The sequence below is a fragment of the Protopterus annectens genome, chromosome 11.part0 (assembly GCF_019279795.1).
Source record: "Protopterus annectens isolate FY-2018-M chromosome 11.part0, PAN1.0, whole genome shotgun sequence".
In the NCBI taxonomy this organism is placed as follows: Eukaryota; Metazoa; Chordata; order Ceratodontiformes; family Protopteridae; genus Protopterus; species Protopterus annectens.
This window is the reverse complement of record NC_056745.1, coordinates 1561161632-1561188274: the sequence shown is the minus strand read 5'-3', so window position 1 is coordinate 1561188274 and position 26643 is coordinate 1561161632. Positions and strand designations below refer to the sequence as shown.

The 26643-nt window shown below is 39.3% G+C and overlaps 1 protein-coding gene across 1 annotated transcript in view; it reads right to left on the bottom strand.

Annotated features, from left to right (window-relative positions):
- STRIP2 (striatin interacting protein 2) overlaps positions 1–26643 on the bottom strand; it is a 1652725-nt gene that overhangs the window by 592901 nt on the left and 1033181 nt on the right. Inside the window, exon 10 of the mRNA XM_044088838.1 lies at positions 1165–1385. Within this exon, the coding sequence (XP_043944773.1) occupies positions 1165–1385 (221 nt within the window). The remainder of the gene's footprint in view (positions 1–1164; positions 1386–26643) is intronic.

Genomic DNA, 26643 nt, shown 5'->3' with positions numbered 1-26643 from the left:
GTATTCAGTCAGGGGGATTTTCACGCCAAGTCAGGTGAAAGAGCATTCCACCAGGTCTATGGCCACATCAAGCAGCTTTCTGGTCCAGAGTTTCATTAAATGATATTTGTTCTGTGGTCACTTGGTCCACATCCCATAGCTTCATCTCACATTACAAATTGGACATTGTATCCAGGAACAAGGCATCCTTTGGCTCCACCGTGCTCTGGAATATCCTTCCATGAGGGCCTTCCAGATGTCTGGTAACTGGGGACTCTGTCTCACAGGTTGAAGACCAAATGAAGACAACTACTTAGGGTAAAGAAGTTATGTACTCACCATAACATTCCATCTGAGTAGTTGTTCTTCATTTGTCTTCAACCATCCCTCCTTCCTTCCCCTGGCCTTGTGTGAACTGTGGGTGCTTCCTATAAATTAGGGAGGTGGTCACCATAAGGTGGCTCTTATCCTTGTGTTGCTTTCTTGTATGGACAAGTCTCTGTTGGGTCGGGTGATAGTACTGGATTAGGCAGCAAACTTGATCTGAAGGGAGGAAGGAGACATGAGCATTATGGGTAAGGGGAGGAGCTTTCAGCTTGGATCAGATGCTGAATATGCGGCCGAGTCGGATCTGATACGGATCCGGGAACCCACAGATTAAAGACCAAATGAAGAGAACTACTTCATATCTTGTGTTATATGAGTAAACCAAGAAAAAAGCACCCATATTAATATGGACAACAATAATGAACAACTGATGTTGTATATGACAAATGAGATAAACACAGAGCATTTCTACGGATAATATTTGAATTCTTCAATAACAACTTAGTTTCTTCAAATGCATGTGGTCTGCCTCTTCTATTTTGTTTTCTTTTGCACCTTTCAGCACAAACTGCATCTGTATGACTTTTTAATTCATTCTGAACTGTTTAGTACATTAGCATTGTATATGAAAGTCCTTTACTGCAGCAGCACAACTCATTTAGTCAGTAACCCAACATTAAAAATCAACTGAGAGTCACCAGTGACATTTCACATTTTATGTATAAATCTTGCATTTTACTACAATTTTAGTTTTGCTACTGACCTTGCAATTCTACTCTTCCACCTCTATTCTTGGTCACAAAAGAAACCTTAAACAACTGTAACTGGTCATATAAAACCTATAAAGAGCAGCAGTACCTTACTTTGGGTGCCCATGGAAGCCCCTTGGGAAAGGACACACGTTCAATGGGTAGCCGTGGTGGTGGTGGGGGCTGTATGATTATGTCTCTCTCCAGAGGCTCCAACTCTCCCTCAATTCCACTGTCTGTATCCTCCTCCTCCTCATCACCCCCAACGTCATCATTTTTAAAAGGATCCTTCTCATTGAATGCATCCAGACTGTCTTGCTTTACTAAAGGCTGCAAAGGCAGATAACAAAAAGTAAGAGCAGATCCACTGAACCTTTTCCAGTAGAATCTGTTTAAGTAAAATTACAGAAAAGCATTATATGACACTTACACTGCAACACAACTATTGTAAGGAAAACATGTCTGGCATATGTTAATTAAACTGGTGTTAACAGACTCTACAGTACAATGCAATGCAATACAACACAGTTGACTGTAGAAGCCAATGTAACCTAGGAGGAAATACTGTTTTTTAACATCTTTATTAAATTATCACTTAAGTCATAGGCAAACATACATTAATAGAAAAGAAAACAAACCATTTTAACATTTTCCATTTAAAAACAATATGCAGCACATATATTTTTTGCTACTATCATCAGCCCATTACAAAAAAATTGCTGAATTCCTGCTTCCCTTAAACCTCACTCACTCCTCCTCCTAAACAGTATTCTGCATGTGTTGTTCTCACAAATTCCATTCATTTTTATGTAATTTACTTCTTCCCTTTTCTAAAGATCCCTCTTCCAGTTCTTTTATCTCCTTTATAACATTCAGCACCTCATATACAGTTGGTGTAAACTATGGTTTTCATTTTCTAGCAATTTTTTGGCAGCCAAAAGAATTACACTTAATAAGGCCTTATTATATCTAGGCAATTCAGATCCTGTATCCCAGCTCAAAATAATCATTTTCTTACACCCATTTCCTCACCCAATATTTCTGATAGAGTACTATTTAGGGAATTTTTAAAATCTGTCAACTCATTACATTCCCAAAACATATGTTCCCAGTTACCTCTTTTTTCTCCATCACACCTCCAACATCTGCTAACTACCTTCTTTGAAGTCTGCTTGGAGTATAACAATATTTATGCAAACACTTCCAAGCAAAGATGCTAAACCTTCTGGACTTGGTTACATAATTAGGAACCATACATATGTTGGCCCATTGTTTTCTTGTGAATTGCATTTCCAGTCTCTCTTCTCAAACTTTTCTAACCAGTTCTGATTGATTCTTATAGTTATCAAGCAATATTTATATGCCCTACTAATTACCCATTTTCTAACAGCTGCTTCTGTTCTAAATTCAACTAAAAATTCTACCAGAGCAGGTGTTTCATTTTAATCAAGCCCTGGTAGAGAAGGCAGTTTCGAGCCTGCAATCTAAATGTATTCTTGGCCTCATCCCACTCAGCTTTGCTGCCTGAGTTATTTGCTCACAATATCTTGGTTTCTTTGTCAGGTTTCTCCTGTAAATTCCAGCCCCCTCTTGTCTATTTTCTGTACTCCTAAATGCACTCATCCGTATTGGCAAAATGTCCTTTCTCCATTCTCGTAATGGCTTAGTTCTTAGAATACTTCCTGCTACTTTATGAATACAACAGTCTGTATGGTTGTTATTAGTCGCCTTAAGGATCTGCATTCAAAATCCATCTCTCTCTCTTTCTCGAAATCCCCCTTGCTTCTTCATCATCATCATCATCATCTCTTTCCATTTTGAATTATAACCTTCTGCTTGTGTTATGCATATGAGCCTTAGCTGTGTAGCTCTAAAATATCCCTTCAAATCAGGTAAACCTAAACCACCTTGGTCTACTGGAAGGATCAACTTATCCCACTTAACTCTTGCCGTTCTTCCCTCCCATATAAATTTCTTCAATTCTTTATTAATTATTGTCCACAAATTTTCCTCAGGTTGATAAAAATATTGCTGACCTATATACAAGAAGACTAAAGGGACTAAAACATTTTCACTGCTTGTATCTTACTAGCCAGATCCATAAATAAGAGTTTGCAGTTTCTCAATTTTTATTATCTTTTGTTTAGTCTCTTCCCACATATACTTAGCTGCCATAACAGAAGCATTTTTTAATTAATACTCTTAAATACTTCATCTTACCATGTCCCCATAAATATGGGTATTGCTGAACCAATTCTTGTTTGGGTACATAACTTACGGCTATAGCCTTTGTTTTATCTTCATTAATTTTACACCTCAAAAAGACTTGAAACACTGAGATACTTTTCTGGATTTATTAGTACAAAATAATATCATCTGCAAATAATGTAACGTTTTTTGATTACCATACCAAATGACATCCTTCTCTTTCTCAGCCCCTTATTTTCTTTGCTAATGCCCCTAAATATAAAGCAAATAACAAAGATGAAAGAAGACACCCCTGCCTGATTCCTCTGTTCAAACACAGCTGATCTGAGAGGACAACTCCACTATAATTCTTGCCTCTGCTCCTTCATATAGCTTTCTAATTAACCATATTATTGTATCAGGAATGCAAATGCTTCCAATACCATACTCATAAAATCCCTTACTCTGTCAAATGTTTTCTCTGCATCAAGACCCACCAAGAACATAGGTATTTTCTTGCATTCTGTTTCCCTGTGGATCATCAGTGTTCTACTAATGTTGTCAAATGTTTGCTTCCCCACCACAAAACCACACTGATCCATATCTATCAAATTTAGCAATACCTTTGCTATTCTTTTAGCTAGTATAAAGACCATGGAAACAAAATCTGAGTTGCAGATTCCAGAGGAGGATAACTAAATCAGCTGAAATTCCTGATGGAGTACACTGTCTCATGTTTCAGGATACAGCCAGAAGAAGCAAAAGGCATTCAACACATGTGACGTTTTCTCTATGTACAGAACAGACGGAATAGAAAGATATTAATTTATAAGTAAAACTTCAAAAGAAATACTACCATACTTAAATACACTGCAAAGATTTGTTATTTTCCAGACTGTTTTTCCAGAAAACAATATTTACTTGATAGAAAGATTACTCAGTAACTGTGAAATACAGTGTAAGTAAATCCCCCAAAATCAAAACATATACTGTCATGACAGATAAAAGATTATATACTCCAGTGGTTGTTTTTTTTTTACTGACAGAAAACATAAATGTACTAATTAATTCAAAGACCATCACACTTAAGTGCTGAAAACAATGGCAAAGTATAAGATGGAAATGTTATCAACCAACTAAACCAATCTAACTTTCTTGATGGATTGGGATGCGGACCTCACCCAGACTTCCTACACTACAGCTCACAGCAAGCTGCTTATTTCAGAAATGTTCATTGTTTATCACATAACAACACCTAAAAATTGCACTTCCCTTTTTTTATTTATTTGTTAACTAGGTATGCCCACTGGACAGAAGTGTCCCTTTTCAGGGGTAACCCAGAAACACTGTCTGATTAAGTGACTTGCTCAGAGTCAAACAGTAGACAAATGAAGGCAGAAAGCATCAATTCCTTGGCTACATAAAGCAGCCTGTTGACATTTCCTAGCCTTAATCCTCTGTGCTGCCAGTTTTCCCTTCTTAATGGGAGTGCCAATCAAATGGTTGTTGCAGGAGGGCTAAGAAACTGCAAAATGAAAGCATTAATAAAACAAAATCCATAAAACAAAATCCATAATGTGACAGATGTATGCAGAAGGGGGTCTACTTTGTTTGGTCAAAAGCCCATATACTCAAACGTTATTTTTGCGAGATGAAAATAAAGAAAACTGAAATCCCTAAACATGCAGTTTTTCCCAGGGCAAGTAAACACTTGCCCATTGTGGGGAAATATGCCCTCTTCCCCACTGTAGTGAGATACTGGGGTTAGTGTGTATACATATATATATATATATATATATATATATATATATATATATATATAGGTTCATAGGTTCATAGGTTTATACTAGGCTATCTGCCCTAAGGCATTTATAAGCCTAGCCCAAAGTTTTGTGGCTTACGCCACCCCTTATATGAAAAAATACTGTGCCCATTAGTTTGTTGTGCTTCTGTCCAGCAGTGACACAGAGATGATTCCCGGGGTAAACCTACGATCTATCTCCCATCCACAGGTCAAGATTTCTCTTGAAAAGAGCCAGCGAGGTGCTCTGCCTCACATGGACCTGGATTTTATTCCACAGCATAGGGAGTCTCTGAGTGATAAATCTATCCCTCCAGCACATCCTATTTATATCCGTGCTAAGGTTTAAGTCACTTGCTCTAGTGGTTTTGGTGGATTTGGATTTTTTGAGGTGGAGCATGTCCATTAATTCCGGGTTGGACATGGCCTTGTATGTCAGGCACATGTCACCTCTGAGCAGATGGTATGCGACTGAATAGAGCTGGAGTTTCTTCAATCTGGCAGCATATGACAGATTTTGGAGTCCCTTTATCCTTTTGGTGAGGAACTTTTGGGGTCTCTCCAATTGCTGCAGATGTCGGGTGAGATACATCCCGAATGGGGCATTGTACTTGATCATTGGTCTGATAAGTGAAGAGTACAGGGGAACAATGGCCTCACTAGATCTGGATGTGGATCCCTTCATGATCAGGTGGGCAATGTAGAAGGTCTTTCTAACCACTTTAGCAACGTGAGTGTCAAAAGAAAGGCCACTGTCAACCTGGGTCCCCAGGTCCCTGATAACCTCTTCTGTGCTTAGTGGATTGCCACCTATATGGTAGCTTGGGGTTACCTTGTTTTTCCTGAAGGGTATGACTATCCATTTTTTGGCGTTTAACTTCAGGCCATGGCTCTGGCACCAGCTATCTGTTTCCGTGAGTCCCTTCTGAAGGATATCCGTGTCCGATGCACTTTCCACTATGGCGCCCAGTTTGCAGTCATCTGCAAACTTTGTCAGTCAAAGTCCTCCCATGTTGGCCTGTACTTCTGAGAAATAGATGCCGAAAATAGGGAGCCAAGGACCGAGCCCTGTGGGACACCACTTGTGACCGGCTTGGAGTCTGACATAGCGCCAGCAACTCTAACCCTGTGGGTTCTGTCCTTAAGCCAGTTTGCAACCCATCTTGTGACATATGGGTTTACATTTAAGCTGGTAAGTTTTTCTACAATACCCGAGTGGGGTATTGTGTCGAAAGCCTTTGCAAGGTCAAGGTAGGCTGTATGGACTGCCTTTCCCTCATCAATGGCCTTGGTGACTGTTTCGAAGAAGTCAACCAAGTTCAAAAGGCATGATCTGCCCTTGACGAAGCCAAACTGGGTTGGGTCCAATGTCTGCAAGTCCCCTATATCTTTGTTTACGAGCTCCATTATGATCCTCTCCATAGCTTTGCAGACTAAACTTGTTAAGCTTATGGGGCGGTAATTACCAGGGTCTGTAGAGGCACCGCCTTTGTGGAGTGGGACCACAGCTGCCGTACGCCACTCCTTGGGCACATATCCTGTGGTAAGGCTGAGATTAAACAGCTGCCTTATGTGCGGGTTTAATTCCTCATTTAGCTCATGTAGCACACAGCCGGGGACACCATCCGGTCCCATTGATGCTGTGTTTTTAGCTTTAGAGAGAGCAGCTTTCACCTGCGCATTTGAGATGTCTGGGAGGCTACACTTCGTTGGGATAGTTATCTCTCCTTTAGGGGGGGAGAGGGGGGTGAAGTTTGCACTGAACCTGTCTGCCAGTATGTTGGCAATGTCTGTGGATTCAGTGATTTTTGTATCATTTTGGACTAATTCTGAGCATGTCTGGGAGTTTCCACCCAGGTTCCTAACATAGCTGAAAAAGGCCTTATGATTGTCCTTTGAATCCATGGCAATTTCTCTCTCAAAATTGGCCTTAGTTGATTTTATGAGTGCTCGTATTTTTTTACTAATAATGATCAGGGGTGACTTCCCTTTTATGGATTTTGTTCTATCATGTAATAGCTTTCTCCTCTTATTGTAAAGTTTGTTAATGGCTGGGGTCCACCAGACTGGATGTTTGCCCTTTGTGGAAAGAGTCTTGGTTTTATTTGGGATTGCCTGATCCATGCAGTCCTGGAGGTGTTCATAGAAGGCATTTGTAAGGGCTTCCGCAGCTTGGGTTGTGGCTTCCACTGGCTCAGGGGCCTTGAAAGATACCACACCAGTCTTGAGTAGTGTGAAGTTTGCTTTAGAGAAGTTCTTCACTGTGGTCTTTTTTGTTTGGGGTGGGGGCGGGATGTGGATTTCCAGTGAGATTAGTTTATGATCAGATCTCACCAATGAGGGATATACTTCCGGTGTGGAGCATTTTGTCCCCATGTTTGTGATAATGAGATCTACTATATTTTCTCCTCTCGTGGGAACAGTGACTAGCTGTTCCATGGCATTTGAATTTATGAACTCCAGGAACCGTTGGGCTAGAAAGTTAGGGCTTGAATAATGTTCCCAGTCTATATTCGGGTAGTTAAAGTCACCCAATATAATGGTGTTTGGAGATACATTTATACCCTCCAGTGTCTTCAGGAAGGCTGTGTGGGGTTCCTGAGTTTGAGAGGGTGGCCTGTAGCATGCTACAATTTGTAGAGCAGTTTTGCCTATGGTTAGTTGCACCTGGATGGTTTCCGAAGCTTCGTGCGTTGCCACCAACTTGGAGGTGTGGGTATCCTTTATGAATATGGATACACCTCCTCCTTTTGTGGTGTGGTCTGGGTTTTGGGGCCGGAACGCATGATATGAGGTAAAACCTAATAGTGCCGGGGTGCTCTCAGGAGCCTTGAACCAGGTTTCAGTTACAGCACAGACATTGATGTTCTCCATACTGAGAAGGGCCTCGAGTGCGTGCATTTTGAGATTTAGACTTCTGGCATTTAGCAGCATTACCCTCAGTTTCTTTCCATTTTTGTTTTCTAGGGTGGTAGGTTTAGAATTTGAGCCTTGCCTAAAAAAGGCACTATGGGGGTGGCAAGAGCCTTAGCCAATATCCGGAATCCCAGGCGTGACAGGTGCAAGCCATCCCTTGCAAAGCAGCGTGGCTTGTCAAGCATGTCATCCCAGGCAGACAGACACTGGATCCCCTTTGAATGACACCAGACATTAAGCCAATTGTTAAAGCTGATCATCTTGTCTCTATATTGTGGCATCATTCTTGGTGAAGGAAGGATACTGCTCAGGGTCAGGGTCATACCTGCCTGGGCTACATAATCAGAGAGCTCCTCTATGTCTCTTTTCATGTAGTCCAGGGAGGTACGTCTCAGGTCGTTCACACCAGCATGGACAATGACTGTGTCATATTTGTACTTGCCGTGGAGTGACCCCAGTGCTTGTGTTATGTGGCGGATTCTAGCGCCCGATAGGCAGCTTACTGTGACCCTCTCCTTGTTCAGCCTGGTGAGTGGGACGTCAGTGTGTCTGACTATGGAGTCACCTATGACAAGTATGTTTGGTGTTGTATTTGGCCTTAAGGGCTGTGACTGCTTTGCACACTGATTTTGTGCTTTATGTGTTGCTTGTGGGGTGTCTTGAGGTAGCAGTTGTTTGGGTGTCTGCTTTGGAGGCCTCTGCTGTTTAGGTAAATTTTTACTCAGAGCCTCCGAGTATGTCTTTGTGTGTTTATGTGTTTGATTCAGTGGTGTGGTAGCATTATGTGAGGCTGGTTTTGTGGTGTGTGTAGTTGCCTTCTCCTCCTGTCTGGTCTTGCCAGTCCTGAGTTGAGAGAGCTCAGCCTCCAGTTTGGCTAAATAGCTGCATCTCTTGCAAGTATTTGTGTTATGTGGGAGGAGGAGATGGTTGTCTGTGTACATGAGGCAGTTATAACATTGCCTCAAGATTCCCAGATTCATCAGCTGGACCGGAGAGGAGATTGACAACTGACCTTTGGACATGTTAGAATAATATTGGGAATTCCTTAATAATTGAAAACAAGGGCCAGTGGGGAGTGAGGGTGTAGTGCTTTTAATTTTTAGTGCTGACTTATATAATTGCTTTAGTGAGCAAGTGCCAGGTAACTTGAGTGCAATGTATTACAAGTAACTAAATGCAAAAACGACAAACAGTAACTTTCTTTCAAGTGAAACAAGGAAATAAGTACAGTAAGCAATGCAGATATCACTAGTGATCCACAGAAGCGCTGAGAAGCCGCGTATTAGGTGGAATTAGCGTTCCAGGGAAAAAATAAGCAAACAAACAACAAGCATATAAACAAAGCTAGATTCAGCAGGCCTGGATCTAGTCTATGCTACAGCAAACAAGGTGTACCAATTTCAGTAAGATACAGTTCAAATATTCAGGCACTATAAACCTTTAACCAGAAATTCCCAGCTCAAAAGGGCAGAGTCCAGCCTCTTCTCCCACAAGAGTGCAGACCACGAACCTTCTTAATGTAAAATAACTGGCCTGAAGCCCAAGTGCTTAAACCAGAACTAATACACTTGGACACTGGGCTCTCAATCAGCAGTTCCCAACTTAGAAGGACGAAAGCTACCTGTCCTGCCACCACAGTGCTTGCCACAAACCTTCCTAATGTAAAACAACTGGTCTGAAGCCCAAGTGCTTAATCCAAAAGACTTAGAATGATAGCTACACTTTAATCAAGTTACAACCAAGCAGTAATAAATACAACTGAATACTTTAGAGAATGTCTGGATTAGTGCTCAAGTTACACAAACAAAGATAGATCCAGCAGGCCCGAATCCAGTCTATGCCACAGCAAACAAGGCGCACCAACTTCAGTAAGAAGCAGTTCAGATATGCATGCACTATAAGCCTTTAACCAGAAATTCCCAGCTCAGAAGGGCAGAGTCCAGCCTCTCCTCCCACAAGAGTGCAGACCACGAACCCTCTTAATGTAAAATAACTGGCCTGAAAGCCCAAGTGCTTAAACCAGAATTAATACACTTTTAGAATAACAGACACTGGGCCCTCAATCAGTAGTTCCCAACCTAGAAGGATGTAAGCTGCCTGTTCTGCCACTACAGTGCAGACCACAAACCCTCTCAGTGCAAAACAACTGGTCCAAAGCCCAAGTGTTTAAACCAAAAGGCTTAGAATGAGTTACACCAAGCAGTAATAAATACAATTGAGTATTTTTAAGATGATGCAAAAGTAAAATGAAGTAGGTAGAAACACAAGTACAATAAAAGCAGATGAAAATTTTTTTTTTTTTAATCTGAACAAGTGCTGAGATCAGAGAAACAGATTTGAGTGCTGAAACTAGAAAACTGGCTAGTTATAAGAAAAAAAACAAGCTAGAAGGCTTCCCTCAAACACAGAAGGGCTTGGGGGCTCAGAAGCCTACAAATAGTCTATACCACTTAACAGGAAAGGCAGGAAATAAGCTTAATTTTTTTTGGTCTATTTCCCAGATGCTCTCTTTGTACACAGTAGGAGTGCCTGAAATCAGAATATGATCTCACTGCACTCAGTTGAGTGAGCAAATGAGATGGGCCCAGAGGCAGGCTGAGGGGCGGGCAGTTTCAAGGCCACTAAGATTAGAGTTAAAACTGCCATTTCAGTTAATATTCCTACAACACAGTTTAAATCAAATTAAATGCTGTATTTTTTTTTTTTAAAAAGTGCAGATAAAGGTACTTAAATTCTCTTATACGTCCAGTTGAATATAACCAAGTTCTTAGCCGGCCAAAGCTGAGGTTTTTAAGCAGAAAATATTTCACGCTGTACCACTTAAATAGGCAAGGACAGGAAATCAAAGAATGTGGCTACCCCACACCTGTAATTACTAGCAAATAACAAAATTCAGCAAACACTAACTTCAGTTCAAGTTACTGAAGAGCAGAGTTAAAACTGCCAGTTCAGTTAATATTCCTACAACACAGTTTAAATCAAATTAAATGCTGTATTTTTTTTAAAAAAGTGCAGATAAAGGTACTTAAATTCTCTTATACGTCCAGTTGAATATAACCAAGTTCTTAGCCGGCCAAAGCTGAGGTTTTTAAGCAGAAAATATTTCACACTGTACCACTTAAATAGGCAAGGACAGGAAATCAAAGAATGTGGCTACCACCACACCTGTAGTTACTAGCAAATAACAAAATTCTGCAAACACTAACTTCAGTTCAAGTTACTGAAGAGCAGAGTTAAAACTGCCAATTAAGTTAATATTCCTACAACACAGTTTAAATCAAATTAAATGCTGTATTTTTTAAAAAAAAAAGTGCAGATAAAGGTACTTAAATTCTCTTATACGTCCAATTGAATATAACCAAGTTCTTAGCCGGCCAAAGCTGAGGTTTTTAAGCAGAAAACATTTCACACTGTACCACTTAAATAGGCAAGGACAGGAAATCAAAGAATGTGGCTACCCCCTCTATATATATAGAGTTAGGTGGGTGTGGTGGGCATAGCTCCCCAACTAGGTGGGTTTCAGATACTACAGTGTGTTTTTGTGAAGTTTTGGGCAAGTGTTTACTTGTCCTGGGAAAATGCACAGTTCGGGATTTTAGTTTTTGTTATTTTCATCTTGTGAAAATAACGTTTGAAGATTTGGGCTTTTGAGCATGCAAAGTAGATCCATGCAGAAGATGCATGTACCACACTTTGGAATAAAGCTGTTTTTCAAAAGTAATTTGTTCTTGCTTTTAAATTTAAGTACTCCAAAGAAATCTATAGCTTTTCCTGTTAGGAATATAATTCAAATGGGTCTCTGAAATTCAGTAATAGTGTGTGTGTGTGTGTGTGTGTGTGTGTGTGTGTGTGTGTGTGTGTGTGTGTGTGTGTGTGTGTGTGTGTGTGTCTGTGTGTGTGTGTGTGTAAAGGAGAAAGGAACTTCAAAATGAATGTTCTTGCCACTCTCAAAACAGTATTCCTATGGGATGGAGGGGAAACCCATTTTACACAACCTTAAAACTTGTACCTGATTTCAAATAATATTCTAGAAAAAATACATGACTTTTCCTGCTGGGACTCCCATTCAGATGGTTGACTGAAGCTTGCTGCTGCATGATTAAGGAGTTGCAAAGCAAAGAAAGCTTCTAGAACATCAATGGAGCACATGTCAGCAGCACACACAGCAGACCATCATGCTGGAAACAGCAAACACTTAACAGTTTTTTTGTTATTAGCTACTGAGGCATATTCCTCCCTTTACCACATACATGTTACGAGGGGGTATTCTAGTATTACAAATTTAAATCTCTGTATTACCAATACGTACACCTTGGGCTTACTGATACTTGTTTTCTGCACAAGACTTCCAGGTGCACAAGCCCACTCTGTTCACCCTCACTACCTCGGGCTCACTCTACTCCCCTACCCTACCTCCATTCCCACCCATCCCCATTTCCTTGAATTAATACTTCACTAGCCACACCCTCTTAACAGCTTGTCCAATCAACATACTCCACTTAATACACTCTTAACTCAAACTTTTTTTTCTACACTCGTTCCTCTTCAATTACTGCTACACACAACACATATTTACCTAATTTAACTAAAATGCCTAATAACAAAAATCCTCCACCAACGATAACAAAACAGTCTAAATGCATCCAACCTTCAATAAAGCCAATAAAACAGCTGTACTTGCTGACAACCACTCTGCTGTTTCTAACATTAGCAGCCTATAGGACCTCTTACCACTCCAACATAATGGATTCTTTCCATTCCCAATCCACCTCTAATAGCTATCCCCTAGCACCAAAAGCAGTTAACATCCCCATACGTAGCTCCATTTTTAACACAACAGCTGTTCATCATATGCAGTTTGCCCTTCTCCCCCACCCAAACATACCTAGCATCTCTCAGAAATATCATAAACACTTTGTCAGATTCTTGAAAACTCTAGTCAACTTAGCATCCAAGCTAACTCTCAGTGGCGACATTCACCCAAACCCTGGTTCATCATACAAACCATATAACTCAACCTCACAAAATGACATACAACTTCAATCTACTCAATCTACAATCATTCCTCTTAGGGACAAATCTGATATTCTGCTGTTAAATATTAATATCAGAAGTGTCAACAACAAAATTCATGAACTGCATGCTAATCTCTCCCTATACTTCCCTGATATAGTGCTTCTCACTGAAACCTAGCTAAAACCTACCACCACCAGCAATGAAATACTACCACCAGGGCACAATATCATATGTACAGACAGAATTAGTAAAAGAGGAGGTGATGTGGCCTTACTCTTTAAAAGCCATCTCTCCATAGAAATCTTAGATGAAAAAACAGTAAACCTTAACAATTCTGAAGTAGTATTTGTTAAACTAAACATTAACCCCAAGAAACATATATACATAATAGGCATCTATGTTGCCAGGGGATAGTATCCAAACATTAGAAAATATACTCTACTGGAGCAGTAAACATTACTTCAGAAAACAATTATTAAGGGAGACTTCAATGTAGACTGGTTAGACTGCAAACCCCCAAAACTGTATCAACCTCCACTGCTTCACACAACACATCCAGTCTCCCACTAGGATTAATAAACCATCCAACAAATACTCCTCTCTAGCCTGGATATTAACAAATAGGCCAGCCCTCTACTCCTGCTCTGGCTGTCTACCAGTCCCAGTGACCACTGCCCAACCTATTTACTTAGGAAATGAGCTAACCAGTCTAAAGAAACTATGTTTAAACTGATAAGAAGAAAAAAAAAACACCTGAACCCCAACTACCTTATAGATATACATAAGCATAATAACTGGATCCTGCTGAAACGTTTTCCCCTGCAAGAGGCAATTGATTACTTCAGCACTACCTTCCTGTCTATACTAGTCTCTTATGCCCCTAGCTGCAAAATACGTGTGAAATCAAACTATGCCCCATGGCTAACAAAAGAAACATAACAATTACTGAAATCTAGGGATAAGGAACAAAACAAAGTCCCAACCAACTCTACAAACCTACCATGAACTTAGTAATAAAGCAAAGCGGCAAATTAAACAAGACAAAATAAATTACTATTCAGAAATCCAATTAAAACACCGCAATAACCCACAGAACTTTTGGTCAGCAATAACCAATATACTTATTCTAGGCAAAGTCTGTACACCCCCTCCTACCACTATTAATAATTCAAACAATATTGCTACTCAATTTAATAAATACTTTACTGAAACTATCTTAGCTCTATCCAGCAATCAAACCCCCTCTCCCATCAGAACTAACACTACCTCCTCCAGTACTAAATCCACCTTCTCCCTGCAACCTGTAGCTACAGAGACAATCAAAAAAACTGCTTAAAAAACTAAAACACACCACTTTATCTGCAGACAACTTATCTAGCGATTTCCTAAAAATAACAGCAGACTTATTAGCCTATCCTATATCAATTCTTATCAATAAATCCATAGCAGAACAACAAGTCCCTCCCATTTGAAAAACTTCTTACGTTATACCTCTACATAAAGGTGGATCATCAACAGATCTCTCTTATCGCCCACTCGCAATATTATCACCACTGTCTGAAATACTGGAAAGGGTAATTCACATGCAGGTTACTAACTACCTACATACTAATAAACTTCTAACCAATACCCAGCATGGCTTTCGATCGTATCACAGCACATCAACTGCTCTAATGTCATTTACCAATAATGTCAACTATCACAGGAGCAACAGTAATTATCTATCCTCTATCTTCCTGGACCTATCAAAAGCCTTTGATATAGTTTCTCATAGTAAACTACCTAATGTTTTCTCTGAACTAAATTTCTGCCAATCTACCCTCAACTGGTTCCAGGATTACCTTACTGGATGCCAGCAAGCAGTTTCTTGGCAACAGACTCTATCTCCCCTTCTACCAGTGACTCTAGGTGTCCCTCAAGGTTCAGTCTTAGGCCCACTACTATTTTCTGTAATTACTAAAAACCCCCACACCTCAACCCCATAAGCCTCCCTCATTCAATATACAGATTATTCAACAGTGATATGCGCCATATCCTCAGTTCAAGAACTTCAAAACCTAACACAAAAATCTTTTTTAGCAATTCAGACCTGGATTACAAGCAATTAATTTTAAACTCCCCAAAAAAACACAAAATTATGATTTTCCAACCCACTAAATCAGCCCCACCCACTAACACTTTCAACATTGTATCACTAAATAACACCATCATCTCCCCATCACCACACACCAAACTTGTAGGAGTCGAAATTGATTGCAACTTAAAATCTGATCTTCATATTACCCAAACAATAGAAAAGTACACAAAAAACTCAGAACATTGTTCAGGAACAAACACTTCTTCACTAAAAATATTAAAGCTACCATTGCCCAATCTCACAATCTCCACACTGCTATACGCAGCTCCCATACTAATAAATCTAAATAAATCGGAGCTAACAAAACTTGAATCTTGTTATAACAAAATTGCCAGATATGCTACAAATCTACCAGCTAGAGCTCACCACTGTATAGCACTCAAGCAACTCAATTGGCTAGAGCTCCCCATCTGCTTCACTACATTCAGCTAACCATGGCCATAAAATCCTCCATGAACCTGAGAAAACACCTGCGTTACAAGTATTACTTCAACCGTATGCCACTAACAGAACCCTATGTTCCATTAACAAACATCATATAAAAATCAGTATAACCAAAAACCAAGCTGGAGAGTGCCTCTTCTCAAATTAAATAGGTAAAATCTGAAATGCACTACCTGAAAACATTACACTGAGTACATCAGTAGCCCAGTTTAAAACAACATAAAATGTCACTTATTCAATAAACCTCTCCCTCTGTCTATGCTAGTGCTTTGTTTCATTTACTGACAAAACCATCCCCCCGTCTATTCTGTCAACTATGCCTCTTTGCAAACTAACATTACATACTTCTACAACAATGTAAAGCTGATGGCATATTAAGACTTGACAATTCAGTTTCTTAGTAAACTGTTCTAAATCTGTGTAATTGTTATATTGGTCTGCCTATATACATATTTATATTTATACATATGCACATGATGCAATGTCTCTCTACTTACTGTTTAATCATTTGATGCAATGTCTCTCTACTTACTGTTTAATCATCTAATTCTATCGATTAGATTAAGAATTACTGTCTTACTGTCTAATTAGTCTGTATCTACAAATGCTTGTCCTAATTGTGTCTAGCGAGTATTTTATCTGCTGTGCCCTAGACATTCTACTTATATATTGTATTTCTGTATGTTTCAATGTGGAGCGTTTCTCCCCAGACCTCTATTGAAAAAGGACATGTGTTCAGTCAGACTTTCCCGGTAAACAAATGTTAAATAAATAATCATTTACTATATTTATCATATAAATAATTTTTAGACTGTAAATACAAGTTGTAGCAGGCTGGATGTTTGACAGTATTAAATACATAGAGCTATTACTTTCTGCCCTGATAACAGCCACATGTAGGTAAGTGTGAAAGCCTTACTGTCAGAACTGATAACAGTTCAAGGGTGAGCAGTTTTAAACATGCTTCTGAAATAGCATTTATTTATATTATTTCACCACCCAAGTGTATGCCTGCCCACATTCTAGTTCTAAAACAGAAGCTACACTACAAAGTTTTCCTCTTAAATGGATACTATTTTTACATTTATGGGTTGTTAAAACCACTGCATATAATTCTCAATCTGCAGGCATCCAGACAGAAATCTGGACATCTAATTATCATAAAATTTGAATACCAAACAACACACGACTCTTCCCACTTCCAGTAAGAATGTGGGATACTACTCAGAAACACATGATTAAAAAATCAGATAGGCAAAATGATAGGAAATATAAGCACATTATCAAAGAGACAGTGTAGAATGTAGAATCTGTATGCATTAATGAACAATAATTCTACTACACAAGGGGATTTAGTTTTGCGTCTAAAAAACAGATGTAAGAAGCATGTCCTCATTCTTTAAATTATTGGTGCCATATATGTTGGTCATGTAGCGTGGTTTTCTGTGTACCAGATAGCTTCAAAAATCACCTACGGTTATGGCAGATTCAGAAAATTACGTTATGTATGTTGGAATAAAACAGGCCCGGAAATAGGAACATTCCTCCAAAATCAGAGCAGCTAAGATATCTGACTGCACAATTGGACTTATTTATATTGCATGTTCCTTTTCCATCAAATATTATGAAGTGGGGGTTGAATTATCTCAAACAGCTATGGAAGATAACTTCTTATCAGAGTATTTGGACTATATACGGTGATTTCAAAACTGGTTGAGTGCCAGCATTAATAATTTTGAAGATATGGAGATGTTAGAAGTATAACAAATGTATTGTTTTCCTAACAGAACTAATTCTAACACTGCTTTTGGAACACAATGATTATCAGATACTGTCACTGAATTAGTCAATAGTTACTGGGGCTGAAACACTCCATGACTCAGAAATAGCAAAGCATAATAAAAGCTAATAAAAATATTTAGAGCTCTTCCCAGTGCCAGATACTGCAGAATAAAGTCAGTATTAATATTTACAAAAATGCATACAACACAAATTACAGAGGCTAACAACTGATACTTAGGATATGCTTGTTTTAATAACAAAATTAAAAATGATTAAATCAAAAAAAGTAATCATTTTCTTGTAAAAGAAAGCACACACACACACACACACACACACACACACACACACACACACACACACACACACACACACACAACTTTTGAATTAAAACCACTAAATACATAAATGTTTCTTACGTAAAAGAAATAGAACCAACAGAGTGCATACTTTATTGAGTCTTCTTTCAACATTAAGAAGCCATGAAAGAATCTAAGGTAAAGATGTTACTGCTCAATGCTCAGAATCTAAACAAGAAACTCCATTACCTACAAGCTCTCCTCACCACACAGAATGCTGACATCTGCGCAGTCACTGAGACATGGTTTAAAGACGTGGACAGCATACTAGTAGTACAAGGTTATAATGCCTTCCTCACATTTAGACCAGCTACCACACACACACAGGGACTAAAGGTGGAAGTGTCCTGATTTACATCAAAAATAAATATGCCTCAAAGCTGGTCAAAGAGGACAATGGATCTGAGCTTCTCCAAGTTCAAATCACTACAGGCAAAATCCTATACCACTTCCCTGCAAACTATAAGCCTCCTCTATGATCCAAGAAACCCATAATATGTACTTAAGCTTATTGAAAACACTTACCATCCAACACAATATCATATTCATCGGCGACTTTAACTATATATATATATATATATATATATATATATATATATATATATATATATGTATATATACACACACACACATATATATATATATATATATATATGTACATATACATACATACATACACATATATTTATATATATATATATATATATATATATACATATATATATATATACATATATATATATATATATATATATATATATATATATAAAACACCAAACGTGCAGGCACAGAGATTCCTGGATTTTTTTAAAACACAAACTCCCTGGACCAGACTGTCAATATGCCGACCAGGGGCACAAACATACAGGATCTGGTCCTCCCTAATATAAGAGAGTACTGAACACCCCCACTGTAATGTCCTTTCTGGACAGACCACAAAATGGTCTCCTTTGAAGCAAAAATAAAACCCGGAACCCCAGTTCATTTTGGAATGTCCAGGAACTACTCGAAGGCTAACTTCCTAATATTAAGTGATAACCTGACAAAATTTCAAGCCCCCCCATAAACCCAAAGAACACTGCAGTCTACGTGGAACTATTCATAGAAACCCTATACAAGCATGTTAATAGCTGCGTAGAGGCAGCGCTACCCACCAGGAAAAAGTACTGAACTAACTCAGAAAACAAGTCACCCTGGTGGAATCACAACATTAATTGACTGTATAACAGAAAGAAGAAAATCATAGCAAAAAATAGCAGGTGCAGCTCCCAGCAGGATAAAAACATTCTCATTAAACTGAAAAAAACAACTCAGAGGGAAAATAAAGTCTACCAAAGCCAAATTTGTGGAAAATCTGGCCTCCAAGATCAAGGACAACCACTAGGCATTCTTTAGGTGTGTTTGCAACCTCAAAGGCAATACACAGTTGAGTGCAGAGGTCATTGTTAATGGAGCCACCTACACTGAACCAGAAGATATAGCAAACCTACTAGCAGACATATTCAGCTCTAACTTTACAGCTCTCTCCCTCTTAACCTCCCCTCATGAAATACCATGAAATATAACTCCCCCCCTACTATCACTCGGGAACAGGTCCTCAGTGCTCTCTCTAAGTCCAAGAACACTGCATCAATGAGCCCAGACAGCATCCCATGAAACATGACCGATCAGGCCCGCTGGAACTGCTATTTAACTGTAGACTTCAAACAGGCTTCATGCCTCATGAATGGAGAATAGCAACAGTCATCCTTTCCACAAAACTGTGCTATCTTCAGATCCTGGAAACTACGGACCCATAAGTCTCACTAATGTCATATGCAAAGTCATGGAAAGAATTATGGAAATGATCAGTAATGACACAGGAAACCTCCAAAACACTGGAATCAATCCAGTTTGGTTTCATCAAGGGCATATTATGCCTAATCAACCTGGTGAACTTCTTTGAGAAGGTCACCAAAGGAATGGAAGAGGGCAAAATGATTCACACTGCCTACCTTGACCTGGTCAAGATATTCAACACAATACCCTACTTGGGCATTGAGGACAAAATCAAGAGATTAGGTATAAACCTTCAAGTCACCCAATGGATAGCCAGCTGACTCACAGACAGGACCCAGGAAGTTTGAAATGGGGACTTCATCTCTACAAAGAGGTCAGTCACAATCAAATTCCCTCAGGGATTGGTCTGGGACCACACCTTTTTGGCATTTACTTCTCTGAAGTTAAGGCCAATATCAAGGGCCTCTGGTGGACTACATTTGCAGATGATTGCAAATTAGGAGCGGTCTTAGAATCCTTCACCGGTGCTAATGTTCTCCAGGAAGGGCTGTGACAGAGCCACGGACTAAAACTAAATGCCAAGATATGCATAACAGCATATTTCGGGAAGTCATCCACTCCTGGTAACTATCACATTGACAACACACCCCTAAGAGTTGACCTAGTAGTCAGGGACTTAGAGACACACATAGGCAGTAATCTAGGCTTTGATCATCATGTGTCTACAGTAATGAGGAAATCATTCTATGTTGTGTGACTTACAAACAAAGGTATGGCATCTAGGTCCATGGAAGTCACTGTTCCACTGTAATCCAGATTCATCAGACCTATCATTGTTGCAATGACCCCTTTGGTATGTACCTAACCAGGCGCATCCAACAACTGTAACGTCCACAGAGGTTCCTCACTAAAAGAATACAGGACATAAGTAGCATGTTCTGTGCAGACCACCTCAAAGCCCTATCCCTGCATTCTATCTCCTTCAGGCTGTTGAGGGGACATGTATGCCTGGCATACAAGACATCGTAAGACTCCACCCTGATGGACCTCCTGTATATCTGCAAAACAAACACCACCAGAATTACCTGTTCTAAAGACTTAAACCTTACCTATGAGATAAATAGGACCTGCTGGAGAGATAGGTATGTATCCCAGAGATTACCCTCTCTATGGAACAGGGTCCCCATCCATTTGAAGCAGAGTTCCTCCCTAATCCAACTCACGTGTAAGCTGGACAACTGGATAGGGAACAGGAAATTTATCCCTGGTTTGGCACCTATGTTGCTAATGGACAGAGGCAACCTATAAACAGGTCATCTCCCAGGCCTCTGCTTGTACATGCTTCATCTCCCAAGCCCCTGCTTACACTTATCAAGGGTACCAGAACTTGTCAGAGATTTGGGCTGTATGGCTAGGCTTAAAATGCCCTTGTGGTTGTTAGCCTAGTACACACCTATGAACCATGAAGCATTTACAATAAGTTCTTGGGAAAAATACCAACTTAAGTAAATTCACTTACAAATAATGATGAAATATTTAGCACTGAACCTTTAAATATGCAATAATTGGTGGCTTTGTGGCATGGAGGGATACAGCCTGAGAGCACGTCAACCAGCCTAGGTTTGATTAGTGGCCCAGGTGCTGGATGAGGGATACGACTGAGTGGCCCATCCATTGTAGAGATAGGTGGTCTGGCCCACAGTACCACTGCCAATAGTGATGACTAGTAAGTGTAGCAAAAAGCAGGGAACTAATAAGTGCTGGGGTCTGCTAAACACAGCATCCTACTGTAGCTGGGATTAGACATGTGAAGGGAGGGATTAGGGAATAAACCACCCTATCCAATTAGAGGACTACCATCACCAACACTTGCCCCATTCCCATTATAGCAGTTTGCTGGTACGATGGTGGCATGAAAGAGGTGACTGCTCATCAGAACTGACCTGAAGGTGAGTGGGGGAACAGCAAAAAAATAATGCAAACATAATTCAGTAATTCATTTGTTCCAGCTAAACCTAGTAACATGGACTTACTTGGTTTTGATCAGAGACAGAGATTATGAAAAATTCAGGCTCTCTCTGTAAGTCTTTCACAGAATATATGTATTCTTAACTGGTATCAGTCTCAACCAAATATGGGCTGAGTGTAGATTATAAATAAATGAACTGTGTTTACACATTTTATAATGGCCTTTAGCAACATGTTTAATTTCTTCCATTTTAGAAGACATTTTTTACCAGTAGGTGGTAGAATGAACTTGAATGGATACACTGATAGATCTTATTTCTATTTACTGACCATCAGTGATAGCATCATCATACACTAACATTTTTGAAAATAAAGTATTTCTCCTGATTTAAAAACATCTTACACACTAGTTTCCTTAGCCAGGGCCAGCACAGTTCAGCAACAGTTACAGCACCAAAACGACTTTATTAACTTTTCAATTTACATAACATTTATGATAACATGTATCTTGGTGTACTTGTTTCCAGAGAAATTGAAAGACTTTGCTGATGGTATCCTTTCTGGAGTACTGCTGTGTCTTGGTGAGGCCCCAAATTGACAATAAGTGTCCAAGAGAAAGTGACAATGGTTATTAAGCTGTTAATAAAATAGGGAAACTGTAATATAATATAACACTCCAGCACCAGGGTCTCATGGGGGACATAATCTGAGTAAGCAAAATATCATGAAGATGTTATAAGGTGGTGGATTTATGGCAAATGTAAAAGGACAGAAAAGGTAGAAGATAACATTGAGGAAACATACTTAAATTGGGACTTAAGAAAGTTCTGTTTTACAAAGATGGTGGTAATGAACTTCTAGACTGAGTGGTAAACAATGACTTGATGGCTGTATTCAAGACAGTGGAGGACAAGTGGATGAGTGGGTTAGGAACATCTATGGAATACCAGCTGCAACACCTGTGCAGATGTCTTTCTGCTGCAATAATAAGTCATAATAAGGTATGCAGGGCTGCTCACCCCTCTTGATTCCCAAGGGCCCTGGTTGGGGCCAACCTGAGTACAACATCTTTGTCCTACTGTATCTTTTTTTTTACTGGTCAAAGATATACAAGTCATACGTACAGTGTCAATTGTCACCCTTCTGTAAGACTTGGAGAGAGGTTACTGGAAGGGCCTATAAGGGGTCTTTCACGTTTTATTAATTCTGAATTCTTTACTTGAATGTTTTCTACTTTCTAAATTAAGAATGTAAGTGGTTGAAAATGATTTTAAATTAGTGGACTCCCTGTCAACTCATAACTATGTGAGTTAAATCCTATTATAATGAAACTGAAAATGTATTTTCATTCTGAAAACAGACAGACGTGTCTGTTTTCATTTCATTTTTGCTTTGGTGCTAGCCTCAGTTTAGTCTTCATAACGTTTAAAGGGCAAATTACGAAGGAAAAGCAAAGATTATATTTAATGAATTATTTTTTGCAGTATCTTGGAGGCTAAATGCTGAGCTGATGACTCATTACCCGAGAAATGCAGCAGAAAGGAAATGCAGCTTGTCTAAAAAAGAGAGAGGTTAAAGTTTATTTTCATTCTGAAGACAGACCTGTGGCTGTCCACCCCCACCCAAACAGGGTCTATATTAGATCAGCGAACGCTTAAAAAAGTGAATGCTGATTGATCAACCTTATGTAAGCGAAAGCTTACAATCTCGAACTGTCATATCAGTGATTTTTTTCCTAGGGAAAAAAATTGCTGATCCAAAACACATACACACAACACAAGCACATCAAACAAACAGAAATCCACAGACATACACCTAAAATCTGACACCTAACCCTACACTAAACTATGCACACACCACTAACTATCCACTTACCTTAACCCAAACCCTAACCCTAAGGTCCGTCACTATCGCACACTCACCTCACCCGCTCCCTAACCCTAACTCACCTAAATCCGCCCTAACCCTTATGTCCACACAATCGCACACATACCTAACCCGAGCCCTAACCCTAACTCACCTAACCCACCCTAACACTCACATCCACACAATCGCACACTTACCTGAATCCGACCCGTAACTTTCCACTACAGCACTGAAAATACCGAAGCAACAGAATCGGACAACCGAATTCTTTCCCTAGGAAAAAATTCGAGTTTCTGTTGCTTCGATATTTGTAACTTTCGCTAAAATAAGGTCAATCAATCAGCGTTTGCTTGTTTAAGCGTTCGCTGATCTAATATAGACCCCCCAAATAGTAAATCTAATTTCATACTTCCTTTCACATTAAGTTTGGCTTGGCTTTCTTATTTTTTTTTTTTTGTATGACCATTACGGCTCCCCTTGATTAGACATTATGTTGTTCAGGGCAGCTGTCATTCAGGTAGCATTGAGGGTGCCTTGTTTTCTTTCTAGCATCCCGGTAATAAAAACATTTTTGTTTTATGTCCTAACCCCTCAGCTGGTGGTGACATGAGCACCTCCATCATCACAGGGCCCACCTATGCCCCTTTGTTGATATATGCTTGCTCTTCCAGATGCTCTGAGGAGGGATATCATCACTGGTTTGAGCAGGTATACCCATGTCAACTCTGAAGTGGCTTCCTATATCATAATGAGCCCCCACTTTGCAGTGGAAGTTCCATCATTAAAGCAGTAGCGTGAGCTGGGTAGGAATCACCATTCTACCCACAGCAGAATAGACACACCCATCCTCACTGCCACAAATGTGAGAGGCACTATTCAAACTCAAGGTTGCATTGGCCATAATAAGTGCATTAACCCTCTATGCCCCCTGTACAGGCTGCTTTCTTAAATATTTGAGGGCCTGATGAAGAAAGAAAAGGAACTCCTATATTTTGCTGCATTATTCCATGCAGGACCTTGTTTGTAGACTGCTGTTTTGGTACTTAAATATGCAACAACAAGGAGGGGAATGAAAATAGCTGCCTTTAAAAAATGAATTATTTTAAAGAGAAGCTCATGTATATTTTGAAAATAGATGTATTGTTTTTTGTCTTAACCCTCCTACACTGTCCTTGTAGTGTTCTTTAACTTGGTGGATTTCAAACTGTATCTCTCTCTCTTTCTGTTATGCTAATTAAAACTCGACCATCCACTTATAACAGTTTGCAGACACTCAGCAGCATTAGTTTGCTATACTTGTGCTTGTGGTACTGCAAGACAACATTAATTAACCATTGCTTAAGTTTCTAAGTGAATACATTTCATTCATCATCTATGTCTTTTTTTCAGCGTTGACATGGCTTCTGCTACTTTATTTATATCAAAAACCAAAGAAAAGGCACTAGCACTTTATTTATATATTAAGTACCAATTCAAACGTATATATACTTCCCCTGTCATCAGCCATTAACCCACTCCCTGCCCCTGCACCAGATGCACATAAAACTTTCCTTTAACCCTCTCTTTTTAATCTTTGTTATGCTCTTAAGTATGCAAATCAGGGTAACCGTTTCTCTACGTCTGTCTTTCTTTTTATGTGGTCTCCTCTCTTCTTATTAGCTTATTTCTTCTACTAAGTTCACTACATCTTCCTCTTTTGGGGGTCTCTAGACTTTCATTTTTCAGTTATGTTTTTTTTTTTTTGGCAGCCATTACTATTGCCAAGACTACACTGCTTTGGTTATTCCTATTTGATTCATCCAATCCATTCCCTAGAATTCATATCTTAGACAGTAACTCCTGGTTGTCTGTTACGTTGTATATCATCCCAGCAATCTCCCCTTTCTAGTCAATAAAACTGGGCAAGCTAAAAAAAAAAAAACTTTAATTCACTCTGTCCTTTTCCTGTAACACGCCTCCAGCATTCCATCCTCTCAGCTAGGAACACACTGTTTAACTTTATTACTTTGTGTAAAAATATTTGCGGAGACATCTTCATATGAATATTCCAAACTTCCATAGTTTTGTTGCCCTCCAGCTCATTTCACATATTTTTGACCAATTACTGGCGGTAATCTTTTCTCCTAGGTCCCAGGACAACCCTCTTCTCATCCTCTCAGTTTCTTCCTCTTGTTGCTAACCTAAATTCTTATTATTTCTTAACTCCGGTCATCCACTGTATCAATCTTAGCCAGTTCTTTTGACCAATTGCTATCCACGGAAACTTCTTCATCTCCTTCCTCAAGGCACAGTACCTCAAGTAAACTCTATCCAGTAATCCTAATTTCATCATTTTACTCATCTCATTCTGAAATTTTCCCTTGTCTAATAGTTGTTCCCAGTATCTGACCTGTGTATTGTGGCTCATCCAGGTCCTGACTGCTGACTGGGGGTCTCTATCCATTACATGAGAATCTACTGGCATCCATCCTCTTTGACTACGTTTACACACACCATTCTCACTTTTCTCTCATTTATTTTGCATCCCAATAAATTCACAAATTTTCTAACCATTACATCACCTGTGTATAAGGTTATCTTTAGTTCCAAATACCCCCATATAACCCCCCATTTGTGAATCTCTTATTAGAGATGCTAATGGTTGTATGCATAATGTGAACAATTAATAAGGTTATCTTTAGTTCTAAATATCCCCATATAACCCCCCCATTTGTGAATGTTATTAGAGATGCTAATGGTTGTATGCATAATGTGAACAACTGAGGTGAAAGTGGGCACCCTTGCCTTGTGTCTCTAGATAAAACAAATTTCTCTGATAGCTCTCCTGCTGTTTTACTTTCTGCACTGGACATTGCATATACCTTCTGCAGTACTTTAATAAACTCCTGGTGGAAGTTCATTCATACTTTGTGACACTGAACACCTTTTCTGCGTTCATGGCAATCAGAACAACATTTTGATTTACCTTTACAGATTCCCGTAGAATCACTAGTATTCTAATTACATTGTCAAATGTCTTTCTACCTTCTATGAACACACACAGGTCTGCCATGTCCTACTCCGGGTAACAAATCAGGTAACCTATTTGCTAATAATCTCATTAAAACTTTTGTGGTTTAAAATTGTAATTGCTCTGTATGAATCAGGTTCTTCCAAATTTTTCCCTGGTAAAACTACTAAAATACCTATCATCCACAACACTGAGGAAGGGCTCCCTTCCCTCTAATGTTTAATTAAATAACTTCTCCCACATCTACCCTATTTTGCCTTTCTCTAATTTCTATATATCAATAGCAAATTCATCTCTACCTGTCTATGGCCCTCTCTGTATCGCTC